Consider the following 13171-nt stretch of genomic DNA (forward strand, 5'->3'; position numbering starts at 1 on the left):
TTGACGACGATAGGATAGTGGGATTGGAGTGCCACTTTGACCATTTAACAATTTTGCTGGTTGGTACGTATCTTCCGTATAATGCCGAGCAAAACTTTGAAGACTTTGTTTTTTGTCTTGGAAAGATAAGAAGCATCGTTGAAGATTTCGATTCCCCATTTGTCTATATATTTGGAGATTTAAATGCTGATGTGGAGAAACAATCGTCATTTGGCCGGGAGCTAAAAGCGTTTTGTAATGAATCCGAGCTAATTATAGCTGACACAGTGTTTCTCGAAAAAGGCTCTGTAACTCACATCAATGATGGACACGGAACCGAATCTTGGCTCGATCATGTAGTGTGCCCTAAAAGTGCGTTTGAGCTGATTGATAGCATTGTTATTTCGTATCATCTGGCTAGCTCTGATCATTTCCCCATGACAGCTGTTCTAAATTTGCCTACAACGCCCATGCATGTTCAAGAAGAACTTAATGCTAAAGATGGCAAATGGACAGTTGACTGGTCAGCCCTTGAACAGAGACAGCTAGATTTGTTCTTGTCATGCGTCAACGACAGGCTCAGTGATATCCGTGTTCCATATAATGTTTTATATTGTAACAATGCATCTTGTGCTGAGCATTGTGAAGCCATCGACCAGTACTATGCAGAGATTATATCATGCTTAACTGAAGCATCCCACGTAAGCATTTCTAAATTCGTTCGCAACGGCCAAAAAGTGATTCCAGGGTGGAATGAAAATGTCCAGAAAGCCCATTCAACGCTGGGGGATATTTACTGTCTGTGGGCAGTTCTTGGTAAACCTAGGGATGGTTATATTTATGATCAGCTGCGCTTAGCCAAATCTCGTTTTAAATACTCACTACGATGGTGTGTGAAGAATGAAAAGGATCTTCGGGCCAAATCCCTGGCGGATAAGTTAATGAAGGATCGTCGTGATAGTGCCTCTTTCTGGAAGGAAGTGAAAAAGATGAACCCTTCCCCACAGCTGTCATGTACGGTGGGAGGTGTAAGTGGGTCTGATCGTATCGCAGGTCTCTGGAAAGAACACTTTTCCTGCATTCTAAATTCCGTTACTGGTGAGACCCTGAAAGATTCTGTACTGTCAAGACTTGATGCAGAGCTGATCGAGCCAAAAGCCATTTCGGTGCAAGAAGTTGTAAATGCTCTACCAGAATTGACGTCTGGTAGATGTGCAGGTCATGATGGCCTGTGCGCAGAACACTTTAAGCTCGCCGGTCAGTCATGTGCGATTCATTTATCTCTCTGTTTTTCAATGATGCTTCAGCATGGATATTTACCTAGCGCTTTCACAAAGGTTGTTCTGGTTCCTATCTTGAAAGACAAGGCTGGTTCCCTGTCTGATAAAAATAACTACAGGCCCATTGCATTAGCTAGCGTTGCCTCGAAATTATTTGAAGTTATCATTTTGAACCGAAGCAGGGATTGTCTACGGAGCAGTGATCACCAATTTGGCTTTAAGCGTGGCCATGGAACTGATATGGCTATCTATGCAGTGAAAGAAATTTCTGACTATTACCTTCGTAACAACAGCCCAGTGTTTCTTTGCTACCTAGATGCGAGTAAAGCCTTTGATAGGGTCAACCATTGGAAGCTTTTTGATAAGCTTTTGAGTAGGGGTATGGACTTAAGTATCGTTAAATTACTAGTTGCGTGGTATCGTTCACAGTTGTTCCATATTCAGTGGGGGAGCTGTGTTACAGACGGATTCACCGTTACAAATGGGGTAAGACAGGGAGGCATATTATCTCCTTTTCTGTTTAATCTTTACATTGATTCGTTATCCAATGAACTCGACAAAACTGGTGTTGGATGCCGATATTTGGGAAGCCTGAACCACTTGGCCTACGCTGATGATGTTGTGCTAATGTCACCCACTCCCTATGGACTTCATACTCTGCTAGACACGTGCGAACGTTTCTCGGTAGAGCATGATGTGATTTTCAATACGAAAAAGACTGTGTGCATGGCGTTGCGACCAAAATGTTTTAAAAACATGATCTTGCCCAAGTTTGTTTTGTGTGGCTCAACACTAAGCTATGTTAGCCAATATAGGTACCTCGGTTTTCAAATGTCTGATGACTCATCAGATAATGTAGAAATTCGACAGCAATATCGTTTGCTATGCTGTAGGACAAACTCTCTGTTACGAAAATTTGCAATGTGTTCGTACTCTGTGAAAAGGTATCTTTTTTCATCGTACTGTGCGAATGTATATTGTGTGCATTTGTGGCGAGCTTACAATGTCTCTGTGTTTCGTAAGTTCAAGGTTTGTCTTAACAACGCGGTTAGACTATTTTTTGGGTATGATAAGTTTTCCAGTGCATCAGCTATGTACGCCTGCGAAGGCATTGACAATATTGACATCATGTTCAGGAAGTCGGCCTATGGCTTTATTAAACGCATCGAAAAGTCGGAAAACTGTATAATTGCTCAATTTGTCGGTAGTGATTTGTATACATATTCCCCCTACAAAAGGATGTGGGACCGTCAGCTGACATCTCAGGGACGTGTGATCCTTGCTCATGTACGAGCCAACCATGTTATTGGACTTCGAGTCTGTTAATACAATGATCTCTCTCTCTCTCTCTCTCTATGTTGAAAGTTCAAACAGAACAGGCGATGGAACGCTTGAATGGATTTATACTTCGGCCCAGCATAAGCGGTGGATGAACTGCGTTACTAGTGCGGGTGAACGCACTCGTGTGTGCGACGTTTTGTTTCGATCGGCTCGCAGAGAATGTCGCGCACCTTCCGACAAACAGGATGATACGGGATGGGCTCAGCTATAGGAAAGGCATGAAGCTGATGCGATTGACTGACACAGCAATCTCAACTTCATTGTGTACGGACGAAGATCGCGATGACTGAATTCCCTTCCGGAGCGCCCGGCATTAGCTGAACGTCACTGGTGAGAACGGCAGGGATGGCCGTGACATGTCTCCCATCCCATCCATGGTCAGACGACGTGGGGCTGGTTTCCGCCGCACCGGCTCGGCCCGCTTTCGTCTGTGGTGACATGACAGCCGACAAGTGTAAGATGACAGCTGAAAGACGGCAGTCGCCTGGGCAGATGACAGACGCCGTAGGATTTTAGAACTATGCATAGCTGGGCAAATGACAGCCGTTTAAATGACAGACGACTGCCTCCGGGGAGAGATGACAGCCGTTGAGATGGAATTCCCTCGACCGTAGGCGCGTGAAATCAAACCAAACACGTCCGTTGGAGGCGCGGCCCGATCGGCCCGTGTCTCTCCCCCGGTATGTTTTATACAGCCGCGGGCCGTGCGCTTCTTCTGCGCCTCACGGGATTCCAGAGGCGGATCCAGCTCAGAGGTTTGGGGGGGGCAAACCATAAAAATTTATCGATTCTTTCCATGCATCGTCCATAGGCGTAATGTTAAAATCATGCCGTTTGGGGGGGGGGGGCAAATGCCCATTTTGCCCCCCCCCCCTGGATCCGCCGCTGCGGGATTCGACTCTGATTGGATGGCGTCAGCGAGGCGAAACAGGTGGTGCCGCACCCTATTTTGATGGTGTCGCCGGATTTGGGCTTTCCGGTGTGACTGCTGATTAATCGGCTGCGTTTAGTGTGTGTTTGTTCGGGTGAACGACGTCGTGGATAGTTTCACCTGTGACTGACACATGCTATAAGAACAATAGAAACCAGTAATGGCATGACTGCAACTTTTCAGCAGTGTTGGGTTTGTCTATAATTTATTCTATTAGCTTTAATGTTTACAGTATTTATCGACCTTCGCCAATTATTATATCACTGACACTCAAATCAGTGATTGACCACTTATCGGCCGCCGCCGATAAGACCCGTTGAGGGCTCCAGCCGCGACCGGCGGCACTGAGCCGGGGGACCGCAAACAGGACGGGCGGGCAATAACATGGGGAGCTCAGTCGGGGAGCGGCCGCGACCGCGAGAGGAGAGGAGTGACGCTGCGACACAGGGACCTACTCCATATTTGTGATGGAAGTGCGGAGAACAGTGCTCTGGCTTAGGAGACGCCGGTTGAGTGTTGCACGGTGTGCACGGCGGATACTTGGCCTAGTGGATCGAACAACAGGACAACGACAATGGAGATAGGTGGCGGACAGCAGGATGACCGGTGGCAGGTGGGCGCAGCGATAGGCTGCGGGGCGGGGAAGCAACACGGGTGCGGGCAGGGGGTACGCGGCGGTAGGGAGGCCGCGGGCGCCGGGGGGGGGGGCGGCGGGCGCCGGGGGGGGGGGCAAGGCAAGTGGCGGCCGGGGCCGAGTTGCGAGGTGGCGCGCGCGGTGGCGCTGGCGGAGGCATACAATTGTCGACGTGGGTCGAATTTGCAGGCGTGCGCGCGGCGGCGCGGGATGGAGGCTATGCAATTGTCGACTTGGGTCGACTTGCAGGCGCGCGCGCGGCGGCGCTGGATGGAGGCTATGCAATCGTCGACTTGGGTCGGATTGCATGGCGCTCGCGCGGTGGCGCTGGCGGGGGGGGGGCTACGCAATCGCCGGCTCGGGTCGGATTGCAGGGGTCTGGCGGCTGGGGCCGAGTCGCAGGTGGCGCGCGCGGTGGCGTTGGGGAGGCATGCAATTGTCGGCTTGGGTCGGATTGCAGGCGCGCGCGCGGCGGCGCTGGATGGAGGCTATGCAATTGTCGACTTGGGTCGAGTTGCATGGCAAGGTAAGCGGCGGACGCAATTGTCGACTTGGGTCGAGTTGCAGGCGCGCGCGCGGCGGCGCTGGATGGAGGCTATGCAATTGTCGACTTGGGTCGAATTGCTGGCGCGCTATGCAATTGTCGACTTGGGTCGAATTGCACGGCAAGGTAAGTGGCGGATGCAATTGTCGACTTGGGTCGAATTGCAGGAGCGCGCGCGGCGGCGCTGGATGGAGGCTATGCAATTGTCGACTTGGGTCGAATTGCATGGCAGGTAAGCGGCGGACGCAATTGTCGACTTGGGTCGAGTTGCAGGCGCGCGCGCGGCGGCGCTGGACGGAGGCTATGCAATTGTCGACTTGGGTCGAATTGCTGGCGCGCCATGCAATTGTCGACTTGGGTCGAATTGCATGGCAAGGTAAGTGGCGGATGCAATTGTCGACTTGGGTCGAGTTGCAGGAGCGCGCGCGGCGGCGCTGGATGGAGGCTATGCAATTGTCGACTTGGGTCGAATTGCATGGCAGGTAAGCGGCGGATGCAATTGTCGACTTGGGTCGAATTGCTGGCGCACCATGCAATTGTCGACTTGGGTCGAATTGCATGGCAAGGTAAGTGGCGGATGCAAGTGTCGACTTGGGTCGAATTGCAGGAGCGCGCGCGGCGGCGCTGGATGGAGGCTATGCAATTGTCGACTTAGGTCGAATTGCATGGCAGGTAAGCGGCGGATGCAATTGTCGACTTGGGTCGAGTTGCAGGCGCGCGCGCGGCGGCGCTGGATGGAGGCTATGCAATTGTCGACTTGGGTCGAATTGCTGGCGCGCCATGCAATTGTCGACTTGGGTCGAATTGCATGGCAAGGTAAGTGGCGGATGCAATTGTCGACTTGGGTCGAGTTGCAGGAGCGCGCGCGGCGGCGCTGGATGGAGACTATGCAATTGTCGACTTGGGTCGAATTGCATGGCAGGTAAGCGGCGGATGCAATTGTCGACTTGGGTCGAGTTGCAGGCGCGCGCGCGGCGGCGCTGGATGGAGGCTATGCAATTGTCGACTTGGGTCGCATTGCTGGCGCGCGCGCGGTGGCGCCGGATGGAGGCTATGCAATCGTCGACTTGGGGCGAATTGCTGGCGCGCGCGCGGTGGCGCTGGCGGGGGGGGGGGGGTGGAGGCACGCATCGTCGACTCGGGTCGGATCGCAAGGCGCGCGCGCGGCGGCGCTGGACGGAGGCAGGCAATCGTCGACTTGGGTCGATTTGCAAGGCGCGCGCGCGGTGGCGCTGGATGGAGGCTATGCAATCGTCGACTTGGGTCGGATTGCGTGGCGCGCGCGCGGTGGCGCTGGCCGGGGGGGGGCTATGCAATCACCGACTTGGGTCGTATTGCAGGAGTCAGTGCGGAACTGTCGCCCGGGTCCGTGCTGTTGGCCGTGCACGCGGCGGGACCGGCGTGGTCGTGCTCACGCTTCTGCCCGGGTCGGAGTTCGTGCCGAACCGAAGCGTCTTGTATTTCACGCTCCGCAAGACGTTATCGCCCTCTCTCTCTCTCCCTCTCTCTCTCTCTCTCTCTCTCTCTCTCTCTCTCTCTCTCTCTCTCTCTCTCTCTCTCTCTCTCTCTCTCTCTCTCTCTCTCTCTATCTCTCCCGTCCACGTGGCGGCCGGCCTGGGGGGGGGGGGGTTGCGGGGCAGCGGTCTCACGTCCGCGCGGCGCCGGTGTTGACACGCGCGGGGCGGTTTCTGGGGCGTCGGCCTGGGTCCCGCGGGGGTGCCCGCCGACTTGTTTGGACGGGCGCTGTGGACCGGCCCGGGGTGACGACTGACGGGCACTCGGACCGGTCCGGGGGTGTTTGCCTGCGTTAGCTGCGACAGTCGCCGGCGCGGCGGAGTGACGGCGCCGGTGCGGACAGAGGCCGGTTCGGTGAGGCCGGTCCGGTGAGGCCGGTGCGGACGGAGGCCGGTTCGGCGAGGCCGGTGCGGACAGAGGCCGGTTGGCGAGGTCGGTTCAGCGTCTGACCTGGGAATATTAGGTCAGCTCGGTACGAGGCCTGGCAGAGGCCGGTGCGGACAGAGGCCGGTTCGGCGAGGCCGGCTCGGCCGGAACGGTTCGGTGACTGACTTGGGCTCGGCGACGGACCTGGGAATGTTAGGTCAGTGGCCTGGCAGAGGCCAGTTCGGGCTGAGGCCGGTTCGGTGAGGCCGGTTACAGAGAAATGTTACTTCAGCGGCGCGTGGCTTACCATAGACGGGCTCGGAAACTGACCTGGGATTGTTAGGTCAGTTCGGTAGACCTGGCAGGGGCCGGATCGGCGACGGACCTGGGAATGAGAGGTCAGTACGGCGGGCGACACGGAGGGGTCTGAGCGACATGGCCTGGTAATGTTAGGTCAGTTCGGTGCGTGGCCTGGCAGCGGTCGCAGCGGCCCTGACCTGGGAACTGGTCCGGCCGGTGGGCGAGCGGGCCATAGGTCACCGCGGCGGGTGATCGGATAACGCCCCGGCTTACGTGGTAATGGATCGGTTGAGGCGGCTGGCCTGGTAACGCCAGATGACCAACCGGCCTGGTGGCTGCCGGGTTGGCCGTGGTGGCTTACCGGCTGGTCTGGACTGCGCCAGAATAGTGGCCTGACCCGACGAGGGGGCTGGGGGAAAATTCTCACACGACCCGGCCAGAGCGGCCCAGCGGCGGACGCTGGCTGCGGCGCAAGCGGGCGTCCATCAACGGGCGCGGCACGCCGCAGACGGCGTGTCACCGTCTCGGGATCCGCTGGTTTGTGTCCACAGCTGGTTTATGAGCGACGGTGTCCTTTATGGCAGGCCGTATTCGGCGCCGACCGGGGCGGCGCGGGACGTGTTATATGACCGTCGGGGACCGCCGCGCCGGGTCGGCCGCGGCGCGGCGGCTCGGCGGGGTCGCCGCCCTCGTTGGGCTTGGACGGTCGGCCGGGAGGAGGGGGGGGGGGGGCGGGGGGAAGGGAAGGCGGGACGAGTATGACAGTCCTGAGACAATACGGACCGTCGTGGTGGCGAGCGGGTGGACCGGGCTCCCGGCCATGGGTGGCCCCCGTGTAACAGTGATGTGCCCCTGGACATATGTTGAGTCGGGGGGACTGGCAGCGGCCAGTACCTAGCAGCCGCTGGCAGCAGTGAGATGCCTTCATCGCCCGTGGGCTCGGCCATTAGCGATCGGGATGCCCCCCCCCCCTCCAAGCGGCCGCGTCGTGGGAGTGCCGAGGCGGCGGGCGGAGCACCGCCGGCACTGGGATCGCTGTTCTCATTGGCCCAGCGCCGGCCGCTGGGCGTCAACGGGCAGCGGTGACGCGAGCGGGCCGCTGCTTACAGCTGGTTATGACCGTTGGCCCCTTTTATGGCAGGTCGGCCCTCGGCGTCGGTCGGGACACTCTCTGGGACACGCGTCTGGGCACCTCGCGCCTGGTGGGGGGTGTCACGTGACTGACTTTGGAGTGTCCCATATAGCTGCGGACTTCGGGCCGGCGCCCGCCGGCAGGCTCGGCGGGCTCGGAGCGAGTGTCATATGCCTGTAGGGGGAGCGACGGAGCGCCCCAGGCGGCACCGCGGCCAAACGCGGCGTGCCTTCGCTGGGCTCGGCCGGCCAGGGGGGGGGGGGGGGGGGAGGAGATGGGACAGCGGCACGAGAGCGGCGCCTATTACGGCTGTTGAGACGGTAGGTACCCGCTCCGATCTATCGCCCGGGGGTGGAGGCCTGGAACACGCCAGTGGTCTGGGACAAGGAGGTCGGGGGAAGTTAGGTCAGTTCGGTGACGTAACCTGGTAGAGGTCCGACCGGCGTATGATCAGGTAGGCCAGGCCAGTTGGGTGAGTGATATGACCTGTCAGGAGCTCGGACGGCGACTGACCTGGGAGTTAGGTCAGTTCGGTGGGTGGCGTGGCCTGACAGGGGCCCGGACGGCATGCCTTGGAATCTGGATCGGTTCGGTGGCATGGCCTTGCCCGCTCGACATGACCTGAAGAGTAAGGTCAGTTCGTACGGTAAGTGGCGTGGTCTGGCAGGGGTCCGAACGGCAATGACCTGGGGCGAGTGGCGTGGCCATTAACTGGAGTTAGATTAGTCCGGTGACGTGCCCTGGCGGAGGCCCGGACGGCGACCGACCTGGGAACTTCGGGCGGTTCGGTGAGTGGCGTGACCTGACAAGGTCCGGGCGGCCAGGGCCTGGCATGTTCGGTCCGTTCGGTGACTTGGTCTAGCAGGGGTCCGCTCGACAATGCCCTGGTGGGTTAGGTCAGGTTGGTGGCGTGGCCTGCCCTGTGTCAGCGTGTCCCTCGGCGAGCCGCTTCGTCGTGTGACGTCCCAAGTAGCGGACTTTTCCTTGTCCCGCGAGTTACGGCGTATCACTGGATATCCCCAGGCGGTTTCACGTAAGAACGTGCTGATGGCGTTTGAACGATTTGGTTATTGATGTTTCACCCAAGTGACCGTAATGTTCATGCTTATTAGGTATTCGGCGCTTTAAGTATCTGCTTGGGCATCCCACATGCTATTATCACCTTTACTTATATATAGCGGTGCCGTTTGCATAAAGCTGACCAGCCAGCTGCTTTTAGCCATTTCGAAAGACACTCTTGCAACTTCATGTTGAGCACAAGAACAAGATCCCTCGAGTCACGCTGCCCTGGTGTTTCCGGGGTGTCGATTGCCCTCGTGTTGCGACGGGTTCTCCGTTTGGCGGGTTTGGCGGTGGCGGCAGCGCCAACGAGGGATCGATCATTATCAGCCAAAGCACAGTATAGTGGGCGCCGGCGGTGCGCCGGCCCGGAGACCTCAATGACCACTTATCGGCCGCCGCCGATAAGACCCGTTGAGGGCTCCAGCCGCGACCGGCGGCACTGAGCCGGGGGACCGCAAACAGGACGGGCGGGCAATAACATGGGGAGCTCAGTCGGGGAGCGGCCGCGACCGCGAGAGGAGAGGAGTGACGCTGCGACACAGGGACCTACTCCATATTTTTTTTTTCTCCCCTCCTCTTTTTCCTACCTATTCGTCGTGAACTCGGTGGCGGCAGCGCCAACGAGGGATCGATCATTATCAGCCAAAGCACAGTATAGTGGGCGCCGGCGGTGCGCCGGCCCGGAGACCTCAAGTAACAATGTCAGTCACTGAAACTCGAAACTGTTAGTTTGTCAGTGTCCAGCATAAGTGATATTGTGTCATGTATTAGCTTCTGTCTTATCTGATTGTCGTCGTTTGTTCGTTTTCAGTGACAGCCTGGAATCGGTCAACACTCGCTCATCGGGCCAGTCGCGTCAGAACAACCGGCCGCGTCAGGGAACGCCGCAGTCGCGCCAGGGTACGCCGCAGTCGCGCCGCGGCACGCCGCACTCGCGTCACGGCACGCCGCAGCCGCGCCACGGGACGCCGCACGCGCGCCACTCGGTGCAACACCTGCGCCACGGCACGACGCAGAGGGACAGCCTGAAGGGCTTCGAGGAGTACGCCACCATCTTCGACGTGCAGCAGGGACTGAAGAAGGGTCAGCTGGTTGAGGTGAGAATCTATGACCTTCGCAGCTTAGCCTGAGGCATACTGAGGCAGAGACATCCTTGTCTGCCCTGTTTTGTAATCTAACGACTTTCTCCGAATGATTGCTAGACCGAGCTGAATAATCTTGAGCTGAAAGAAGGTATTTAATGTTTTTCGTTGATGGTGGTTCTTCGCCGACCTTGTTTTTGTGATCGATAAAACAGCTGGATTACCGGCAGCGCTAATTGGTGCCAGTGTCTGTCAATCACCTTATGGCTGGCCTCTGACGGGCCAGGGGCGGGCCGCTGATGATGGGGCGATAGATGGGACGGCTGGCGAGTGACCCAGAGCTGAAGGGGGAGGTAGGTACTGGGTGGAGGGATAGGTTACCTGGAGACTACGAATGACTTGGAAATGTGGGGAAGGGGGTCTTGGATGGGAGATGTGTTGCTCAATGTTGCACAAATGCGGCCAATGTCATTCGACGTGTTCCCCTATTGCTAGTGTGGCTACCGGGCACCCATTGTGACTAGCCGTGCCCATCGGATATCGTAGTCACTGAGTCAACTCTGTTTAGCTTTGTCCTTTGTCAGAGCCTGGTCACCATTGTCACTGATGTGGCCTGTTGTGTGACACTATGACCTGTGATGACTCGTACGTGAAATGTCAAGCGAAGGATATATGCAGACGTGCTTATAAACCGGTGGCAATATGAGTTACCTCTCCTACTTTATACCCGCTTTGCAGTCCCCATTCCAGTGTTGTGTGTAGCCCTCGTCTTATCCGTAGCTGTGTTATGCGTTCAGGGGTGTAATTTACCGTGAAACTCTGTGCGACACGGACCTTTGTTGAACACGACTTGCCAGTCTTATCGGATGCCCAGCCGTTTATGGTCTGTGGTTTAGTTGTGTAAGTCGCAGTTGGTCAAGTTTTACTCGCGGGAGTTAAAGGAGCGAACTGAACTGGGGAAATCTTTGCAGAAGTTGCAGAAGCTAGGACCGGTATCTGATGCCCACTGCAGAAGTTAGAAAACATGTCAAAATGAATTTCACAGTCGCACTGATATTTAAAAAGTTACGAGGTTTACTGATATGACATTGGTGCTTTCAGTATAAGATTGTAAGATCGTGTAATGTTTAATGCTAACTTCTACGTGCTCCTTTGATTCCTCGAAGTGTTAGGTCCCCATCCTTTGCATATGTTGTGCCAGTATGTTATGTGCGTTACATGGCTCTGATACGGGCCCGGCTCCTTTTGTGGCGAGGGAGACGTGAGTGCGGCGTAATCTGACGCGATCCGTTCCTTGTCTGACACTTGTCGCTGCGACATACCGAGCTTGACATGAACCGTACCCCGTTCTGCGTAGGCGGACATTGTGTAATTGACTTATCATGTTCCTTCGGCTCAAACGTAAAAACCCGCCTTAATGCTTGCGCTCAGCGTTGCAATAATTGTACATATTCGTCACTTTGGTTCCCTAAATGGCGTTGCCGACTTTAGTGAATCGGCACCATATTCGGTGTTCAATTATCATTGTCTCATAATTATATTCTTAGCCACTGAATATGGACGACTTACGTCTCAAAAGACCGATGTTGCTAAGTGGCAAATAGGTGTCTCGGGTTTCATAGGCTCGCCTGATATGTCCCTAGATTTCGTTAGATATCCCCGGATTCTGACTTTTCTCTGTGTTTTGTTCCAGGGTGTGTTGCGGATCAACCCAAAGAGCTACAAAGACGCCTATATCAGCGCGCCGGTAAATCTCGGTATATTTCCATTGGTATTTTCCCTCCGCTCGGCTCTGTCTATTTCCACACACTAATCCACTAACCCCACTACTGCTGTGGACGCCAACGCACGGTAGTTCTGGCCGCTAACCCTAGCTGGGAAGGTAGAACGTATCAATAACCAATGCACCTTATACTGGCACAGCTAGCAAATGTAGCTGGGAGCTTTAGACACGTATATTGTCTACAAATCTCCCGCAATTGGGTATATACGAATCACCTGTGAATTGTGCAGCCTTGATTTCGTTGAGCTTACTTCCTGTTTACATGTTAGTATTTGAGCGATAGTTTTGTGTGCTCCGGACGCCAAACCTGCTCGGCTATCTACGCAATGCATACAGGGGTATCGGTAAATGCGTGATTAAGGCTCTGTAAAGTGTAAATAGCACTCAACTCACTGTGTCCGAATGAGGGGGTGGATGGGGGAGGGGGCTCACACTGGGCTGACACTGCTAACGCTAACCAACCGATAACGCTCGCACGCTTCCCGCTGCACAGATTAGTTAAACGCAAATACTTTCCTGATGTAAAAGTTATTCGATTTGCTAAAATATATGTAACTGAAACTTGGTTGATAACATGTGAGTATCAATCTACCGGTTAGATTTCATAAACAGCAAAGTAAAATTCCATTTGCACAGTGCCTATCCGTTCTGCAGTTTGGCTTGTTCAGGATCCCCGCGCCTCTGACCTCCCGCTGCTGACCTAAGTATGACCCCGTGACCTGACCTCTGTGTGTCCCCCCAGGACGGTCTGACGGACATCTACGTTGGCGGAGTCCGTGATCGCAACCGGGGCCTGCACGGCGATGTGGTGGCCGTACAGTTGCGGCCGCCAAATGAATGGAGGGTAAGTGGACTCATACAGATACAGGCTCACAGTTGCAGACACACAGTCACATGACACAGTCACGGCGATGTGGGGGCCGTTCAGGTACGGCCGCCGAATTAATGGAGGGTAAGTACTGAGTACCGTTGTCGTGGGCTCACAGTCACAGGAACACAGCCTCACAGTCACTCAGGCACGGTGATGTGGTGGCCGTTCAGCAGCGGCCGCCGAATGAGTGGGGGGTGAGTACTGATTACCGCAGACAGGAACACAGCCTCACAGTCACAGACTAACAGTCACAGGAACACAGTCACGGCGATGTGGTGGCCGTTCAACTGCGGCCACCGAGTGAGTGGAGGGTGAGTACCGAGCACTGAGAGCCACAGTCTCACAAGATCA

At 55.7% G+C, this 13171-nt stretch overlaps 1 protein-coding gene across 2 annotated transcripts in view; it reads left to right on the plus strand.

The window, feature by feature from the left end:
- Window positions 1-13171, plus strand: part of LOC122392858 (DIS3-like exonuclease 2) — a 61724-nt gene that overhangs the window by 38916 nt on the left and 9637 nt on the right. For both annotated transcript variants that reach the window (XM_043388184.1, XM_043388185.1), the window contains exons 4-6: window positions 9896-10181; window positions 11860-11913; window positions 12692-12793. In XM_043388184.1, the coding sequence (XP_043244119.1) occupies window positions 9896-10181; window positions 11860-11913; window positions 12692-12793 (442 nt within the window). The remainder of the gene's footprint in view (window positions 1-9895; window positions 10182-11859; window positions 11914-12691; window positions 12794-13171) is intronic.

This window comes from Amphibalanus amphitrite, unplaced genomic scaffold, assembly GCF_019059575.1.
Source record: "Amphibalanus amphitrite isolate SeventyFive unplaced genomic scaffold, NRLGWU_Aamphi_draft 000504F_arrow, whole genome shotgun sequence".
NCBI classification, from domain to species: Eukaryota; Metazoa; Arthropoda; class Thecostraca; order Balanomorpha; family Balanidae; genus Amphibalanus; species Amphibalanus amphitrite.